The sequence below is a fragment of the Diadema antillarum genome, unplaced genomic scaffold (assembly GCF_040938485.1).
Source record: "Diadema antillarum isolate AM-2024a unplaced genomic scaffold, OU_Dant_1.0 scf00000128, whole genome shotgun sequence".
Taxonomy (NCBI): Eukaryota; Metazoa; Echinodermata; class Echinoidea; order Diadematoida; family Diadematidae; genus Diadema; species Diadema antillarum.
The window spans coordinates 1,982,751-2,003,512 of NW_027271017.1; the positions used below are offsets into that span (position 1 = coordinate 1,982,751).

At 39.1% G+C, this 20,762-nt stretch overlaps 1 protein-coding gene across 1 annotated transcript in view; it reads right to left on the reverse strand.

Annotated features, from left to right (window-relative positions):
• LOC139720403 (tyrosine-protein kinase STK-like) overlaps positions 1-20,762 on the reverse strand; it is a 61,261-nt gene that overhangs the window by 6,600 nt on the left and 33,899 nt on the right. Inside the window, exons 4-9 of the mRNA XM_071631763.1 lie at positions 14,622-14,717; positions 12,055-12,158; positions 6,709-6,864; positions 5,672-5,827; positions 3,344-3,489; positions 144-257 (exon numbers count right to left, since the gene is read on the reverse strand). Of these exons, the coding sequence (XP_071487864.1) occupies positions 144-257; positions 3,344-3,489; positions 5,672-5,827; positions 6,709-6,864; positions 12,055-12,158; positions 14,622-14,717 (772 nt within the window). The remainder of the gene's footprint in view (positions 1-143; positions 258-3,343; positions 3,490-5,671; positions 5,828-6,708; positions 6,865-12,054; positions 12,159-14,621; positions 14,718-20,762) is intronic.

A 20,762-nucleotide genomic window follows, 5' to 3' on the forward strand; every position in this document is an offset into this window, starting at 1 on the left:
GTGACCAATATATCATTTAAAAGGTATCATTTTGTACGTTATGACAGAGACCGTACTTCAAAATCTTCAAAAATGGACTTATCAGTTTTTACGAACAAACTGTTCATATATAGCACACACAGTTTCTGTACGAGTTAACCAACCTGTGCTGCGATGTCCACGAGGTCTCTCAGCCCCAAGTACCGCCCCATGCCATCCCGCAGGTACCCCAGGAGACTGCCATTGCACACCAGTTCAGTAACAATGTAGATTGGTTCCTAGAGTTGACAGAGAAAATGAAATAGAGAGAGATCAAGTAAGGACCGTTACACGAGACACAGCCAAAGTCGCCAGTATGAGGCAAATCCTGGATGAAGGAGACCTTTTAGAGACTCGTCCCACAATGTTTGAACTCACACTTTGAATTGCCAAAATTTACATTTGATACCAAAATTAACGTTCAGGTAGTGACAAACGCAACCCACATGCTCAGCAGAGCTGTGTTCAAGGAATTATGTGCATAATAAAATTTGCATGCACTGTGGCTGGGCAAATCTAGCAATTCCATCAGTCGAACTGACTTCATACTGAATATATACATGAAGGGTTTGTTTGCAAAAACCGGTAAGTCCATTTTTGAAGATTTTGAAGTACGATCTCTGTCAAAAAGTACAAAATAATACCTTTTAAATGATATATCGGTCACTACATATAAAAGTATATTTTTGAAGTTATGGTCAAAAGAAGCAAAAAATTTCTTATCATTCTCTTCATTTTTCTTGAACTTTAATCGCAAATATCTCCATTTGGCAAATATGGACTTATCGGTTTTTGCAAACAAACTCTTCACATGTATGAGGATCTTAATTCTTCAGTAGAAGTCCATGGTGCATGGAATCTGACTTTCTCTTGGCTATATGAATAATACCTGTACTCACATTAAAGGTATTGTCTACCATCCGAAACAGTGATTTAAGAAATGTTCGAGTTATCACATTTGATGCATATGCGAAGGTCAGTTGTATCACAAAACATCCTACCATAAAAATTTTGCAATAAAGCCTAAAACATAAGGAAATGATTGTTTTTCTCAATAAACCATACCTGTAGATGGTTCATTCTAAAAACAGTAAATTATAACTATTGTTCATATTCTATATTTTGAACAATACTTGAAATTGCTTATACTGAATAACATTTTTACACTGGTTTTTTCTGTCCCTAACTCACATTTCAAAATTATTTTGAAGCACTAAAGCTGGGTTTTCGTTTCATCTGCAAATGGTAAATAATGCCTTCAACAGAGCTCAAAAGATTCTCGCAGCATCAGCTTTTCTTGCTCAAGATCATCAGAGATCCTACCATAAAAATTTTGCAATAAAGCCTAAAACATAAGGAAATATTGTTTTTCTCAATAAACCATACCTGTAGATGGTTCATTCTAAAATCAGTTTTTAAAACTATTGTTCATATTCTATATTTTGAACAATACTTGACATTGATTATACTGAATAACATTTTTACATTGGTTGCTTCTATCCCTAACTCACATTTTAGAACTATTTTGAAGTACTAAAGCTGGGGTTTTGTTTCATCTGCTAATGGTAAATAATGCCTTTAACAGAGCTCAAAAGGTTCTTGCAGCATCAGCTTTTCTTGCTCACGATCTGTAGTAGGAGCCTGGGAAAAAAAAAAGGCTGTAACGTACAGCCTTCCCCCACCCACACTCTTTACAACACTTTCACTTTTCAAGTGAGGACAAAGGGATATCTCTACACTCACAAGTGAATATCATTCACTGGTGACAAGACATTTGAATGCAAAGATCACTTTACATTCACCCAATAGAACATTAATGGATGGCAAATCTTTGGGCGGGACATCTCTTGGACTTTGATTCTTGGTAAGTGATCTGGCAGTGGATTTTCACCTAGAATGACAATGTGTAACCAAATTACTATAACAGTACACAATATGCACCAACACTTGAAAACTATTATACTAACCTTAAAGCTGAGCTTATACAGATAACATGGGAACTTGGTAAAATGCAGTAGAGACCGCTATTACAAGAGATTTGGTACAGAGCATACAACAAACTTCCCTCATTTTGACAACTTGATCTTGAGCACTGAACACTTCTGACGAAAATCACATCGCTTCACATCCTACTGTGCTTTTTATTGCAAATTGGCACACATGACGGAGTACTTTCTTCACTGATTAGCACACCGTAAACTAATTGTCCATGAATAGAGAGATTGATACCTAATACCCCTAAATCCTTTTCATGTCACCACACATGGCCTTCCTGTTGACTGACGCGAGGCACATTGCTATACCTGAATAGGCTTGCAAACTTTACAATTACGACAGCTTTTGATGGTTCACTGAATGCTGGCGGAAAAGCTTGGAAAAATATGCCATAAGTGCCTGGACACATTACAGGTTACCTTAAACGTCCATATTTTTGTGTGATTAATTTTTCGCGCTGAGCAGCTCAAAAACATATTCGCGGGTTCTTGAATTTGCGCAGCGCAATTGTCAACCCATTCCAAATGTGCAGAGAAAATTGTGCAGATATTTTTGCAGGCTTTAGAATTTGTGCTACCCAAAAGTAGAGTGAAATGCACGAAAATTAAAGCACCATGAAAATTTGTGGGTTTACAGTATGCAATGAATCTTCCTTTTACATTTTTAGAGTAGCAGAGATATCATGAGACATTATGTGATGGTGGTCTTCAAAAAACTGCTTGAGTCCAAGGCTAACTAAAGAAGGAAAGACCAGCCAGCACTACCAGTTGGCTGATTATAGCAGAGACTCCAACACCAAGCACCTTCTGATCTGGAGATTCTCCCGCCTGAAACCCCTAGCAAACGGGAGAATCCAACTTGATGTGCACTTGTGCACATCACGAGCGCGAAGTCCCTTGTGGCAAAAAGTGGGTCCAATGCCCCAGGACTCACTTTTAAGGGCCTAGAAGCTCTACGGTTCTAGATGCTCTCTCATGCTATCTCAGGCTTATTTTTCAACATACGATGGCACTAAGTAAGTAATAATTCAATGTTTCAAATCATACATTTTGGCTTGATAAAACTTCATTAGATATATCATTATTATGCAGATGCTATTTTCATGCATGCATGGAAATTGATTGGCATCTACAAAACCATTACAGGTGTTTGGGCAAGAGAAAGATTGTTTCAGGCGGGAGAAATTAAATCTCAAGCTGGAAAATGGGAGATTTTGCGAAAATGGGCTTTCGGCGGAAAATCTCCCGTCGAAAGCGGGAGAGTTGGTGTCTCTGGTATAGTAACGCATGAAAAGATGAACAATAATAAAAAGAGGAGGCAACAACCTTACCTCATCAGAGCAGATGCCATACAGGTTGACAAGTTTCTCATGCCTCAGCTCCTTCATAACATTTGCCTCAGCAAGGAAGGCCTCCGGGGACATTGTACCAGGCCGCAACGTCTTCACGGCCACCTCCACCTTACCATCATAGATGCCTGCACACGGAAGGGTTGCCATAGCAACGGGGTAACCACAAGACTTATACCTCATTTTCAACAGCTTAATTAGTAAATGTGCATGTTTCCACAGCAACACCACAGGATGTGTACAGTAAAATCTTCACCTCCTCAATTACAGAGGTTCAAATTTTGACCTGATCAATGGAATCATATACAGCAGTAAGTAAATGACTCATACAAGGCGACACAAATGAGTCAGAATGCAAAAATCTACCATCCTACAACTATGCCATCCCCATAAGATTCTAAAACTATACAGGATTCATAAGGATACTCTTTGGCATGGGTTAAGTTTCTTCCTATATGTCTAAACCCAAACAGCCAGTAGTGTATACCTGGTAGGTGGTTTAGGCAACAAGTTTCAAACAAGAAAGAAGAAAATGAAAAAAGAAACAAACATATCAAGCATTTTACTGGACATCACTGTGGTGTTATAGATTGTATCTCCATCTTGGCACATTTCACTAAAATGTTGTCCCTGGCAAAAAAAAGGGTAATATACCTAATCTCCTACCCATTTACATGCACCAAAACTTATAGTGCCAATTTTTCAAAACTGTGACCAACTTTTGTTCCAAATTTGCATTGGTTTTTTTTGGTTTTTTTATGCTTGTTTTGCTTGTTTTCACTAATGAAAAGTTACATACCCATGGAAGGCAAGGAGTATATGAGAGATTGACAAATAGACCAATCTGAATACCACTATATATCTTGCAACTTCAAGGCCTTTGTTATTCCATTCTTGATTTTATTTGGCACCAAATCCCTTGCAGTAAAATATAATGGGATTGTAAGCAGACACTGATTCCATATTAAACACAGACATCATTATGTAATATGAGGACAGTATATCATTGTCATTTTGATGAGTACATGGGAACATTTTTCCCCACTGCAGAAAGCAGGAAATAAAGTCAAGATCACGCAAATTCTCAGAGCCATGTCTGGCATCCAGACTTACAGCAATCAATTGACTGCTTTAAATTATAATAACAATCTCTCTCCAAATTACTTCACTACTCAATTCAAATGAGTCAACTGGAAGAGTCATTGGCTGACTTTGGCAAGCAACCAGCCTCAAGTCTAAAGTTACAAGCCCTTTTAGCTGATTTGATATACAACTCTCTAGCCTACTGCACTGCTGTAGATGCTATGTACTCATCATTACACATGAAGAGTTTGTTCGCAAAAACCGATAAGTCCATAATTGCCAAATGGAGATGTTTGCGATTAAAGGTCAAGAAAAATAAAGAAAATAATAAGAAAATTTTTGCTTCTTTTGACCATAACTTCAAAAATGTACCTTTATATGTAGTGACCAATATGTCATTTAAAAGGTATTATTTTGTACTTTATGACAGAGACCGTACTTCAAAATCTTCAAAAATGACTTATCGGTTTTTGTGAACAAACTCTTCACATATACATTTTGATTGTAATAGACCTTTTTACTAAACACATTAAAATTCTTTGCATTTTTTTTTTAACACAAAGGTTGTTCCTGACAACTAAAAAGCTTGCCCTGAGGCTTGCCTGTCATAGCAACAACTCAAGCTTGCAGGGTGACTTCCAAGTATTCATCAGAAAAAGGTTAATGGTGAAGCTTGTTCACTTGGACTCCAGGAAAGAAACATTCCTAATTTTGACTACAAGAATGGGCCATTTTCATAATGTATTAGAATCTATGGATGTTTCATTTCTGGGAACATAGAGACGTGCTATGCCATCAACCTGCTCTCCTCAAATGAAATTCAACTGTTGAAATCCACTTTGCATAATATATTACTCGTTGCTACATCAAACAAGCCTCAGACAAGCTTTCAGGTTGTCAAGAACAACCTCTGTTTATTAAACAGGTTTGCATAAAATTTGAATAACATAATTTACATAAAAACGCCTGCTATAGCTACAAACGAAGAGAGAGTCCATCGAGCACAACATACAAGCAACGGTAAACTGAAATTGCAAGGACGCCCATTTCATAAATCTTGTTATCAGTAACAACTGCCACATTTCTATGACAAATTTGCTTTTAGCCAATCAGATGCAAGGATTTCAGTAGCTTATAACAACTATCGTAATTTGTCATTGATAACAAGTTTTATGAAATGGGGCCCTGAACTCCTCAAATGTGAATCTATTCGAGTTTCGATCTCACCTTTCCAGACAGAGCCAAACTGGCCCTGGCCCAGCTTGGTGGAGAGCTTGAGGGAAGACCGTGGCAGCTCCCAAATCTGGTGGCCAAGGGTCCGCGTGTTGGGCACCTGCCTCGGACACGGGCACACCAACTTGGAGCACAGGCCCCCAGGCTGACCTGCAGTCACAGCGGGAGAGAGAGACAGAGACAGACATACCATGAGACAAACAAACATTGAGACAAGTGAGTACCAAAATGAAACAAAAGCTAAAACAGATTGGTCAATAAACATTGTCCACACAAGAAAGAGACAATGTGTCAGTGAAACAGGCAAACAGTCCATCAGACAGATAGACAGACAGACAGACAGAAATATAGGCAGATAAACAGACAGATGAAAAATATAGTCAGATAAACAGACAGATAAAAAAGACAGACAGACAGACACGAAGACAGACAGAAAGATAGATGGACAGACAGATAAAGACAGACAGACAGATTTATTGACATACAGCTAGACTGACAGATGGATGAATAGATAGACAGACATACAAACTAATAATCAGACAGATTGACAGAAAGATAGACAGACAAAAAAAGACAAACAGCTAGAACAAGATCAACAGGAAGCAAAAATTCAATCCAATCAGATCAATTAAGGACTATCCTAATTCATCGACCCTTAAAGACATATTAAATGGGTGTGAGAGTACTTGCAGAAAAAAAAATCTGAAAACAAATCTCAATGTTATGAAGAAAATGTTTGAAGTGCATTACACTGAACATTGCAATGCATTTCAATTGCCCAAAAGTTGGAAGAGTGGGTTTTGGGCAGAGTACTATAATCTGAAATCAGATTAGGGATGGTGGGGTTTAAGAGTGTTTGGGTAAAGTGTGGTAGGGCTAATGGATGGATGTTGGAAAAGGGATGGGGGGGGGGGGGGATAGTAAGAGAAAATGGGGATAAAGAGTGCTGGGGTGAAGGGGGAGGGCTTAGTCCAGCAATAGAAGAGAAAGAGCAAAACTTTGCCAGCAAGGATCAGGACTGGGAGATCAACCTGTGTGAAACTTGATGACATCCTGCACTGTGTTGAATTTCCTCTGAGGGTTGATGAAGAAGAGCTCGCTGCCGTCCTTCGTCTTGTCGATCCTGTAGTTCTTTACCGTGGGTGGATCACCGTGGTCTGTCTCCCTCACTGTTAGGGCGTACGTACCTGGCAAGATAGGTCAATAAAGGTCATAGGTCATTAGGTCAGATAGTTACATTAACCTTTTCAGGAACCCCTTCTCAAAACAACATCTCTGACATAAAGTTCATGCATGTTGGTGACATTGCTATTCCCAAAGAAGAATATACCCAAATTGATAGGGGTTCTGAAAAAAAAAATGCATTACTATGATTATGAGTTGTTGCTGTTTTTGTTCAATGGTTAACCCGTTGAGGACGAGTCCCGAGAATACTCGGGCAGGTGTCTATGGGAAATGCGTGTTGTATCAAAATCAGCCCGTCCTCAACAGGTTAAGGCACAACAAAGCAACAGAATTGGGATAATTCCAGTGTAGTTGGCCAAATCATATGGATGATTTTAACAATGTGGTGAGTGAAAAAGGGCCAGGCTGTCTGAGATGTTCATCAAGATAGCCATCTTGGTCATGTGACTTTAACCCGTTGAGGACAGGCTGATTTTGCTACAACATGCATTTCCCATAGACACCAGCCCGAGTATACTCGAGACTCGTCCTCAACGGATTAATAGACATGAGACGTTGTGATGTTCATGGAATGTTCACAACTCCCCAGCTTCAGAATCTCTCACTCTCTTGGCACTACTTCAAGGAACTACACTGCAAATTCATGTTGAGTAGTGTTGATTCATGATACCTTTAACATTGCTTATAATACCAATTAAACATATCTAAATATGTGTCATATATTTCATAATAATTTTTCTATTTCTCTTCAGATTACTTGGATACACGCCCCCCCCCCCCCCCAAAAAAAAAAGAACTTTCAGATTAAGATTCTACCAGTGGCATCATCTGTCAATCATTGCTGATGTATTATTATGATTAACAAAAGACATTGGCATATTGCACCTTTAATTAGCCTGAGCATAACTTGCATGTTTTCTACAGATTATGATTATATGTATAAAAACAAAAGACATTACAGGAAAATATGCAAGTTGTGCTCAGTCTGGGGGAAGGTGCATTCCGATGTCTTTAGTTAATGATATTAGTACTTTAGCAATGATTGACAGATGGTGTCACTGTAAGAATCTTGGTTTAGAAGGTTTTTTTTCTTCTTTTGTGGGCATATCCATATCTGAAGAAAAATGGTACAAATGTTACATTAAATTATATGGAACATAATCAGATATTCTTTTGGCCACATATTGAGTAATAATCAGGGTATTATGACTCAATACAAGTCAACGCTTTTTGGGGTTTTTTTGCACTACATAGTCAGCTTATAAACCACTGGTATGAAGCGCTTCACTGCTTGCTGTATTCACATGGTCAGAAGCTTTTGTGTGTCAAGACAATCAACATACACAGGTTCTGAATGGCATGAATAGCTGTCTGAAATACAAACTTAACTCTTTTGTTCTCTGTCACTACTGATCATTAGTTTCAGTTTTGCAGATTTTTTTTAAAGCCTTTGTTTTCCAAAATTTACAACTCATTCTGCAATCAGGAACACATTTGACAACATTAAAGTTTCTGTTTCTTCTCGTGAAACAAGCAAATTGTAACATTATTTCCAATCTTGTGCAGATATTATGGATTTAACCGAGTTCATCTAATCTTTGTCCAATATAAAGATAAGCAGTGAAATGTAGAGGTGCTAATTTCCTAAAGGACAAGATGACCAAAATGTTGATAACCTCTGCAGCAAGAATTCCCCTGGACTTGACAGTTTGAATCGAATGAAATCTAACTCATTCCAAAACTAGATTCTGAAATCCCCACTTTCTATACATTGTAGGTTCCCTATATAAATAACCCTTCATTTCTACTCCTATTATTATAACTATCCTCATATGCAGTGCCGAAGTCATTGAGCTGATGCTGTAAGATTCATCGTGTTTCATTGCAGATTGAAGTGAGAAAAGGTTTAACAGAGATCGCTAATATTGAACTGCAAATCATCAATTTCTCTTTTGTATGGGTGTGCAGAGTACAGAGTTAATACAGCTTGCTGACTCTTGCTAGTCACTTGGGGCGGACCACACAGGTTGGCATCAATCGCCTGTTTTCTGGCATGGGTACTTTTATGTGGGATAGAATTTTTTACCAGGTTCATAGCATACAGCTCTCTAAGAGGAAGTGAGGAACGGTTTATTTACTTGCACAAGTCGTGATTCCCTCAAACTTGGGTCTTTAATTTAATGTTCCATCTGAACGAAGGAGCATTTTTGCCTCTTACTAGAGGCAACAGCATAATTATTCCTACACACAACATTGCTCAACTCGCCTCAATGGAAATTAATCCAAAGCCATCTGACCGCAAGACAGATGCGCTATCGGCTGACTCAACACACAGCCCTCCTGTACACCATTATTCCTGGAATTTCCCATGCTATTGTCACTTCTTGTTTCTTTCTTTTTTTACACGCTCCCAAACGAGTCTTTTTGCCCATTGACAAGGAACTGACAGGTTGGTAATCCCCTTGTGTGAAAGCAGTCACGATATGAATATGGCATATGTTGGGCTCCCAAACTCTTTTATAATACTGTCTAATACTGTATACACCTTATATTTCGCAAGTCTAAATTTTCGCGAATCGGGAATTCCCGACGATTTCGCGAGTGGTTAAATTCGCGATCGTGGAGTCCTGTACTGAACGGAGAAATGTACATGCGTACGTCACATTCACATCGGGATCATAAAGTCAATATTTTCGCGTGTCTTTAATTTCGCGTATAGCACCCGATTCGCGAAATTTGCGAAAATTAAAACCTCATGAAATATTCCGCGTATACAGTACTCTATAATACTCTAAGGGCAGTCAAATGAAGTCATCAGTGGCAGTCAAAATCTAGTAATCTAGTGAGTTCAGCGTTGATTGCTAATTACATCATTCTTCTTACCAATTTTGAAGCAAAACAAGTGCACTACTACATTGGAAAAGGTAAATAAACAAAAATACACACATTTTTCATGCCGAAAAACAACAGACATAGATAGAAGAAACTAAAATTTTGATCAAAGTCATTTTCGGGTCAGGATATCACAAATGAACATGACTCTAGGCTTTGAATACAGACACTCTTGTCTACATTTTGGGAACATGGCATACCAGGTTCCCATGGAATTTGATGCTACGGGAACCTGGTATATACCAGGTTCCTGGAAGCAACAGCCTATTAAACTACAAATGAACAGAACGAACAATGTCCCTCGGATAGAACATACAAGAGACCCGCGGGTCTAGCGCTCACCTGAGTATCGCAAGTTCACCTTTCACGCAGTCACTAATCTAAATTATTCACAGCTCTACCAAAATTTGACCAGGCACTCTCAAGTAGAAGATGAAAATGTACAATAAGGTCCCATTTTTTTAAAGATTCCTTAATTTGGGGGATTGGGGCCCCCTGGGGCCCTCTGGGTGGGGCATGGTGCTCATTTTGATAAATTGTGATCCTGATCCCCTAGGGATGCTATTTGCCAAGTTTGACGAAAATCCATCATGAGGTTTTCAGGAAGAAGATGAAAATGTACAATTTAGGCCCCCATTTGGACCTTCCCAACCACCCCACCCCCCCCCCCCCCCCCTCCCCGAGGGGCACCCCTGGATCTCCTATGAACAAACTTGAAACTACAGTCATTAATGTACTCACTCATAGTATTATCTTAGCTCTATAACTTCTGATACTAGAGAAGATTTTAAAAGATTCCTTCATTTTGGGGGTGTGGGCCCCCCGGGGGCCCCCTGGGTGGGGCATGGTGCCCATTTTAACAAATTGAGATCCTAACCCCTTAGGGATGCTACCTGCCAAGTTTGGTGAAAATGGGTCATGGGATTCTTAAGAAGAAGATGAAAATGTACAATTTAGGCCCCATTAGAACCCCTCCCCACCCCTCCTCCCCTGGGTCCCAAGGGGGGCACCCCTGATTCTGCCATGAACAAACTTGAAACTACAGTCATCAATGTACTAACTCATAGTATTAACTTAGCTCTATCACTTCTGGTTCTAGAGAAGAAGATTTTTACAGATTCCTTAATTTTGGGGGGTTTGGGCCCCCCTGGGGGCCCCCTGGGTGGGGCATGGTGCCCATTTTAACAAATTGAGTTCCTAACCCCCTAGGGATGCTACCTGCCAAGTTTGGTGAAAATGGGTCATGGGATTCTTAAGAAGAAGATGAAAATGTACAATTTAGGCCCCATTAGAACCCCTCCCCACCCCCCTCCCCTGGGTCCCAAGGGGGGCACCCCTGATTCTGCCATGAACAAACTTGAAACTACAGTCATCAATGTACTAACTCATAGTATTAACTTAGCTCTATCACTTCTGGTTCTAGAGAAGAAGATTTTTACAGATTCCTTAATTTTGGGGGGTTTGGGCCCCCCTGGGGGCCCCCTGGGTGGGGCATGGTGCCCATTTTAACAAATTGAGTTCCTAACCCCCTAGGGATGCTACCTGCCAAGTTTGGTGAAAATGGGTCATGGGATTCTTAAGAAGAAGATGAAAATGTACAATTTAGGCCCCATTAGAACCCCTCCCCACCCCCCTCCCCTGGGTCCCAAGGGGGGGCACCCCTGATTCTGCCATGAACAAACTTGAAACTACAGTCATCAATGTACTAACTCATAGTATTAACTTAGCTCTATCACTTCTGGTTCTAGAGAAGAAGATTTTTACAGATTCCTTAATTTTGGGGGGTTTGGGCCCCCCTGGGGGCCCCCTGGGTGGGGCATGGTGCCCATTTTAACAAATTGAGTTCCTAACCCCCTAGGGATGCTACCTGCCAAGTTTGATGAAAATCGGTCTTGGGGTTTTCAAGAAGAAGATGAAAATGTAAAAAGTTTACGCACGACGCACGACGGACGACGGACGACGGACGACGGACGACGGACGACGGACGACGCACGACGCACGACGCACGACGCACGACGGACGCCGGACGAAGGGCGATCGCAATAGCTCACTTGAGCCTTTGGCTCAGGTGAGCTAAAAATGGAGGTCCCTTGTGTGAGAGAGTCACAACTCGTGCACGTAAAAGATCCCGCTTCATTCATTCATCACAAAGAGCAGGGTGTTTAACTCGGTGAAGTGGTCCCGCCTCACATCAAACTGGACCCCCTGGAAGACTAGCTTAACATAGCTGAAAATGGGCTCTCCAGCCATCTTCACAGATGGAAAATGAACTGAATGAACAGACAGAATGAATACACTACCTGGTCTGGTTTCACTCTCTCGCACCAGAAACGTTCCCTTCTGTAATCTCGGAAGTTGTAACCTTTTGATTGCGTCACTCCGCGAACAGGAACCAAAAAACCACCTGCCAAGGAAACAGACCTAACATTACTACCAGTAACATTTAGCTACTTCCTACTTATTCATGAAATATGTGAAAAATCTACAATCTCGTGCCATATTCCATGAGGTCCAAGGCCAATTGGAATATGGCACTAGACCACAGATTATAGAATAGTTTATTTCCTGTGTTGTGTACAAACAAGTAGGCAGCAATGATTTTATCTTTAAGTGTAATCTCACTGGTAAATCTTCATTGAAAACATAGACCCCTAATTCCTTACTTCAGAAACTTTGGTTTATCCCTCATTTATGTTTTCTTGTCTTTCTTTCATATTAGAACTAACTACTGCAGTCCAGCACTGTACAGTAGCTATAAAAGCTCGTGATATACTGTAAGTTGTCTGTCAATTGATGCTCACTACAAAGAGAAGTGAGTAGATTTCTATATAAATGGTTCCCCACCATATATGTGACCGTGCACCACAAAACGAACAAAAAGTCGCACACAGTGATTTTGTGTGAGGACTGAAAAGAGGTGAAATTGGTCAACATAACCAATCTTGAGTTTTTCATATTTTCTGAAAGAGCAAGTCTTTTTTCTATATCATACTAAAGGTTAGGATCATAAGACAAACAGGAACTTGTGTTTTCAGCAGTTTTTCTTGAACACATTTTGGTGGAATAGTGTGATTAGATGTTTCTCATAGAACCCTCTTCACATTTCTCAAAGACCCTGTCCATACACTTCACTTTCAACTCCAATAACTTTGTAAAGAATGATGCTACTGCATTGAAAGTTGGTATTATTCATAAACAGAATGTGCTAATGAAGCATGCTCAATTTCAGCTTAATCTGATAATCCTTTCATTGTTGTTGCTCCAGTGGTCAACATCCTGTTTTTTGTTCAATTCATCACACAGCTTGCATAGCTTGGAAAAGATTAAGCGCTTGAACACATCCTGTACTTCAGAGCCTGTTTTCTCAGTTCACACTTTCCAGAGTGTGTCCTTTCTTTCCAATATTTAGATAGGTTAGGAGAGTCCGTTTGAATGGAGTTATACATCATTTTAAAGCTTAGAGTCTGCTCTTTCAGAATCTACTCTTAGCTAAAAATCCATGTCTGGCGACTTTTTGTTTGTTTTGTGATGCAGGGTCACATATATTCCTCTGTCTATCTCTATATATTCCTCTTTCTATCTCTATATATTCCTCTGTCTATCTCTATACATTCCTCTGTCTATCTCTATCTCACCACACATATATGAGAAATCCTCATGGCTCTTAGGGAGCTTTAGATTTTTGTGCCTGGGATGTTCAGAGGGAGAAAAACCTGGTCTGTGCTTGTGCAGAATCACGTATCAGATGCAATCAATTTATAGCTCGCACACCTGAGCTTTCACTACGTGTTCCGGGCTATTTTTACATCCCGTCAGTTGACGACGTAGAGAGTTACTTGATGCACCGATCATATGGGGGCGCCATTTTTATTTTTGGTGTACGTTGCGTCCCAGCATAATCTAAAGCTACTTTTCAGCACGACGCAGGGGAGAGGAGAATGTCCAGCTCAAATTTCTGTGCAGCAAGTCTAAAGCTCCCTATTATCAAATGTGACCCTGCTTCACAAAACTAACAAAAAGTTGACAAACATGGATTTATACTTAAGGGTAGATTCTGAAAGAGCAGACTTTAAGTTATAAAATGAGGTACAACTCAATTTAAATGGACTTTCCGAACTTATCTAAATACTGGAAAGATAACACATACTCTGAAAAAGTGTGTCCGTGAGAGAAAAGAGGCTTTGAAGTTAAGAGTCCATTCAAGTCCTTTAATTTAAAGTCAGTTCTGTGCTAGAATAGGACAAAGAACAGGATGTAAAACCACTCCAAAGCAACAACAATGAAGGGATTATCAGATTACGTGCAAATTGCCCATGGTCTGCTATTAACATGTTTCATCCACTACTAATACAAACTTTCAAAGCAGTAGCATCTCCCTTTTCAAGACTTATAAGTTGAAAGAGAAGAGTGCGTAAAGGGTTTTTAAGAAATGAAAGGGAATTCAAAGGTATTATCCAAGAACAATATTCTGCAAAAGGGTTTCTAGTAAAGTTGATACAAACACAATTTCCCATTTGTTATATGATCTCAAACTTTAGTATAATGTAGAAGAAGAACACTTTTTAGAAAATACAAAGAACACAATATTGACTAGGTTGACCTGTTTCACCTATTTTGAGTCATGTAAATTCAAGCCTTTTTTGTTAGTTTTATGTTGCATGGTCACATATGACAAAAACACCAGTTCTAGACTACTTTCATGCATGTAAAATATGTACTATGTACATCATTTTTGTCTTAACTGCTGATGAATATTTGATCGATTTTAGGAAATGGACTAATAGAATACATATTTTCATATATAAGTAACTTAACCCCCATGTATGCCCTTGTGGATGTAAATGTTATCTGGATATATAGCACTCACTCCTCCACTTCCAATGAATTGACTGGTGCAACATAATTGCTGGGGATGTAGCCTTGGAGGTTGGTCGATGCTGATGCAGCAAGCCACCATTCTCCACTGGGAACAGAAAGAAAAACAAACAGACAAACAAACAAAACAGGAGTTACATGAATATCACAATCATATGCATTACAGCTGTGTTTTCATGCATACATGCACACAAGTTCATAATACCAGATTACCAGTAACAAGAGAAACTCAGTGTACATGCATCACAGACATTGTACCGGTACCAGGGTACTGTAAAAGTAGTTTCTTTCACGTACAGATACTTTCGCAATTTCCATTGGTGCCGACTTTTTCACGTGTGTTTAAAATTCGTGGTCGGCAAAATCTGTGAATTCACAGTCGGCAAAAACTGTTTCATTTTGCACATGAAAACCCAAACTATAATCAATTATTCTTTTATTCATTTAATAGAAATTGAAATTAAATGCAGACTTACCTGAAATCCCATCTCTCGAGTACTTTACAACATGCTTGTACCTACATTGCGCTGTGTGTGTGTTGACCATCGATACACTCAATGCACGGAATCTTCGTGTGTGCATGTGCGCAATAGCGTTGTAACAAGCAGCGAGTTTAAAATATTTTCGCTTGATGTGAAATTCGCGGTTCAACCTCAAAGCGCGAAAAGCGCGAAAAATGAAACCACCGTGAAAGAAACCACTTTTACAGTATGCTAAAGACATAGCCTATTGTAAGTGGTTCATACTAAGAAGATAAGGGGGTCAGATTGGTCAAATGACAGCATAAATTGATCAGAAAGCATCTGTCACTTGGTGTCTTAAGTACACATTGATATTCAATCATTACCAGAGAACATGATCAACTACAGGACCATACACTGTACTGTGCATGCAGTATTGGCATGCACAAGAATTGAAAGTAGTCCCCAGGGGCGGATCCAGAAATGCCATAAAGGGGGGCGCAAACACTATTTTTGGTACTTCCCGGCTTCAACTTATTTTTCTTTTTATTTCTCTTGTTTTAAAGAACATATAAAGATGGGATGCGCACCCAGTACAACCCCCCCCCCCCTTGAATTCGCCCCTGGTCCCCCTCCTCCTCCTCACCCCCACACACAATTTTGGCTTTTTTAAAAAAGGGGGAAAGCATTGATTATGCACATTTGAAATAGTTTGATTCCTTTGAATTTCCATTCAAGGGGGAGGGGGATCCAACAATTCCATAAGGGGGGAGCAGATTTAATCAGCTGACAAATAGAAATAACAAAAACAATAATGACTACCGTGCTGCCACTTCTGTATGGGTATCATCGGTTGACAAGCAAAAAAAATCGAAACAATTAAAAAACAAGCAAAAGGCTTCAACGAAATTTTATAATTTGTCACTACAATCGAAAATTAAACAGACCACTTTAATTTTGTTTTCATTACTCTTCTTTCAAGAATTTGGGGGGAGGGGTTGTGCCCCTTTGTAGACAGGGTTCTGAAACATTCTGTTGGAGAGGGACTGTACAGTACTGGTTGAGGTGAGGATTCAGCTTATAGTTTGTTTTTTTTTGCGAGATATGCTCTATGAAATGTTAAAGGGCATACAATTGTAAGGGGAATCAAAAGTTTATTTTGATGAAAATCAGTTTTGAAATGACTGAGATTTCTAAAAACAAAAAAGAACAAAGAGATCCTGGCCTGTCAATTCTATTAGCGGATGCTTTTTTGGACATGTCAGCCAGTTCAGGACCAATTTTCATCAAATAAACATTGAATCCCTCTTGACATGATATGCTCTTTCATATTTTATAAGAGGCTTTTTATCATATCACCAAAAATGATATAAACCTGACATTAGGTCTCAACCAAAACTATATGATTCCTTCAAGATAGCAAATCATTTATCAGCATAATCTCTAATGATTAATGTCAACAAGAAAGGTAAAATGCAACATCTGAATAGCTGTATGACAGCAGAGTATCACACTGAATAATCACATGAAAAAAAAAAATCAGAGGAAAAAGTAAATGATGGAAATAAAAAGGGAAGGAGCATCTCATAGGATCAGGCTAAAGAAAAAATATATTGATATCCCTTTATCTGACCTCTATATAGCACACCATTAAAGAGAGAGAAGAAAAAATAGAAAAAAAAAAGAAATTAAGCATACTGCATTGAAAGCAGAGCTCAAACACACATATGACAGAGAGCTACATTACTTTAACCATTTGCTTGCTATGCACTACATTGTATTAGTAACCCCAGACTGTCAGGTATAGGCATCAAACGTGATCAGTGTACTCTCTAAAAAAAATCGAGTGAAAATATTCACTCTTGAAGGAGTGAATACAAAAAAAGAGTGAATTTAGAGTGAAATTGGAGTGAATTTCGAGTGAAAATGATCATTTTCACTCGTTTTAGAGTGACGTCGGGATCACTCCCAAATCTTCGAGTGATCCCTGAGGTCACTCCAAAATGAGTGAAAATGAACGTTTTCACTCGAAATTCATTCCAATTTCACTCTAAATTCACTCTTTTTTTGTGTTCACTCTTTTAAGAGTGAATATTTTCACTCGATTTTTTTTAGAGAGTACATGAGCCCAGGGGCTGCACGTTTTAAAAGAACTGCTGAATGTCTGGTTTCAAGTGAGGGTACTAAGTCTCAAATATCAAACTGAACTGGATCTCAGGGCATACTTTAAACAGCATGTATTCAAGCTTTAAAAAGTTTTTTTTTTCCTAATGAGCCTTTTATACAGTTATACATACATGTCTCATACCACAGTGAAAGTGAAATGTATAGTTAACTAAATGTAATCTACATGCCTTTCAAATAGCCACATCAACTCACACCAGAACGGTGAATGAGAGTAATAATTCATTACAGTACAAAGCTTGTCAGACCATTCACCGTCATAACATTCATGGAGATAAATGACATGTCATTACCAACTTTACATTACAGGTATTCACACTTTCAGTTCACACTGAGCTGGCCTTAAAAGGCTTAAAGGAACACATCACACACTAACACACCACTGCAAAGAATGACTGAGGTAACTGCATGTAACCCTCGAGCCTTCCTTGTAAAATATAACTCTGAGGTTAGCTAGTTTTGATGATGGTAGAGTCCCAATTGCTGAAGGAAACTTTCAGTGCTTGAGGGATCGTGGGAATTTTGTTTCGTTAAATTATGAGTTATCAAAGGACATGTTAACCAAAATATTCCAGTATGTATGGATTTCGATAATGAATGCAGGTCAAAGTTAGTAGAACAAATAATGACATTGTATCAGTGAAAGTTAAGAAGAAAATCAGACAATCCATTCAGAAGTTATGAACTAAACAAAAAAAAAATTGTGCAGCCAACGCTTGATGAGAAGACTACTCAACTTTGTAAAATATATTCAGAAAATATAACTTACATCATCAACATATTTCCTTATTTCAAACAAGAGAAAAGAGCACTTGACTTTCCTTTTTCAGAAAGCAGGGGAATTAATATCACCCTTCATACAGTATGTGTCAGCAACAAGTCAAAGGAATGTTTACTTTACATTTAAAAACTCACATTTTATGAAATTCTCTTGTACAAGTGTACTTGTTCTTTATATCTTTGTCCATGCACTGTTAACAACATCTCAAACTGGAGTAGTGTTTCCATCCAGTGATGTCAGCACAGAAACTTAAAAAACTCATAACTTTTGAATAGGTTGTCTAATATTCCTGAAACTTTTACCGACATGCCTGGTTTACTATAATTTGCTGCATTCACTCAATCTTATGGGTGAACTTGTCATTTAAGTTGCCCCCTAACCACAAACTTTCTTGTGGTTAGGTAAGTTCCATGACAGTTGCTCCTCGACAATTGCTTCCCTCAAATACTTGCACCCTATTACCCAAATACAAAACTCACCTACAAACAGTTAATCCTAACCTGTTCCTACTCTTCACATCAAAATAAACCTATAACCTATCACAAATCTATTTAAGCCCTAATCCTAAGTCCTTGGAGAAAAATAAGACCGGAGCAACTGTGGAAGGAGCAAATGTTGTGTCATGGTTTATGGATAGAGCACAAACTTGTGAAGATGTAACCTGAATCCTTCATTCACTTTCTGTAGACCCATTCACACACAATAGTTAATACTTCTCATCACACTAAGGGAAGGGATATTTATTCTCACTAGCGTTCTACCGCGGGATCCCGCAAATTTGCGGTAGGACGATTTGCCAAACGCGTAATACGCGCTGAACGTTTTTTTTCTATGCGCAGCGGCAGGGGAAAAAAAATCGTGCGGAGGAACGCGGTAGGACGCTGATCGTCCTGCCGCGGTAGGACGGGCATGATTCATTCTTCGTGTGCACGCAACTACGGGCAGATACTGAAGTGGTGCACGCACACCCTTTCCCCGTCGATCGGATCATCTCTGTGGCACAACCTTTCTAACGTTTGATGCATGCACGATACACTCGTTACATGTATCATGTTGTCGTGTATTTGAACGGCTCGTGTGTTTCACGCGGGGTTAGTAACGGTGCGTTTCAATTTTTGAGTTCTCACGATCGTATTAATAAACATTATACACTTTCTTTCGATCTCAACATAAGCAAAACTGCGTTTGACTTGTTTGCACTTTACGAATTCTTTGAGCTCTGTCACAGCACGATCATGACAAAGTTTTGTCAAATTCTTTCGAAATCATGCTCAGCAAAACTGCGTGTGATTTGTCTGACTACAAATATACAATCTAGCACATTCTTTGGGCTCTCTCCAGCACGATCATGACATTTTTTATCTAATTTTATCTTTTTAAAGTTTTTGTTCGATCTCACTTTCAGGAAAATTGCGAGTAATTTTTTTTCTTTGAGTTTGTACAGTACGATCATGACATGTGAAGCAATCTATCACACACTTTCTCATACTAACAAGCTAGTAGTAAAGTTGGGCAAGCGTTTTGGAACAAGGAAAAAAAATGCTTGACCGAATCGGGCAAGCAAATTATTTTGAAGTCATCCTTTTCCCCCACATTTTCCCTGAGCTCCAATATCAATAAACCCATAAAAATCGAGCATACGGAAGCCCTAAACTAACGACTGTCTAGCGCTGCTACGCAGTTTCAACAACTTTCTAACACTTACTTTTCGATGAAACACGAACACTCGAGAGATCGCTATGATCGGAAGTACGAGTAGTTATACAATGTACTTGAATATTCCAATGCAATTTGTGTGTGAATAGTATTCCGTAGTGACAAAGCCAAGTATTTTGGCAGTAAAAGTAACCACCAGCAGAGAACTGGCGTTTTCTGCTCGCCGTAAGCTGTTTGCAGGTGAGTACTAGTATGTAAGTGACCCCCCTCGTAAACAGCCATACAGTAACTGTTTGTGCACCACGTGTCTGTAGAGCACGCAGCGAATTCGGAGAAACAAAACAGAACGCAGTCACGTAGACAAAGTTGTGAACACCAACTTGACCAAGAAGGAAAACATGAAAAATCCCACGATGGCAAGGTGCCAGACTTGGGGGAAGGGTGGGGCGGTAGAATAGAGAGCATTCAACAAAGGAAACCGCGCGCACTGGTGCATTCCTGGAGGTTATAAGCAGTCTGGGGCCTGGGGGACCCGGGATGGACAGGTAAGGAAAGCAAATCGAAGACCGAGGGCGAAGACCAAGGATGTCAAACATTTAATACGATTCGTTATCACAGGCTATTTTTTCTTTTTCCTCTCATTTCTTATCTGTCTGATCTTTCATTTATCGGTAAAAAGAAAAAAAAAACATTAATTGATGTCAGGATTCAAATACTAGTAACTTGTTTTTTTGTGTGCCTTATTTTCTTTTCTACTGAATTATATCTTACCTCAATTATCACCACTGATCAGGGAAAAAACAACAGTAACTGTTCGTTTCTCACAGTTCACAATCCGAAGTTTTTTGTTTTTGTTTTTGTTTTGTTTTTTTAATAAAGAAAAAAAATGAAAGAGAGAAAAAAAAGTTTCGGTTTTCCGAAGGTTCGCTTAACAAAATATGGAAAAAGAAGAAGAAAAGTTAAGTAATTTTGAAGGTTTGTTGATTCGAAAGCGAAACACAATGTGTAATTCTGAAGATTCCGCAATCCCGAAACTAATAGGCCATAAGTT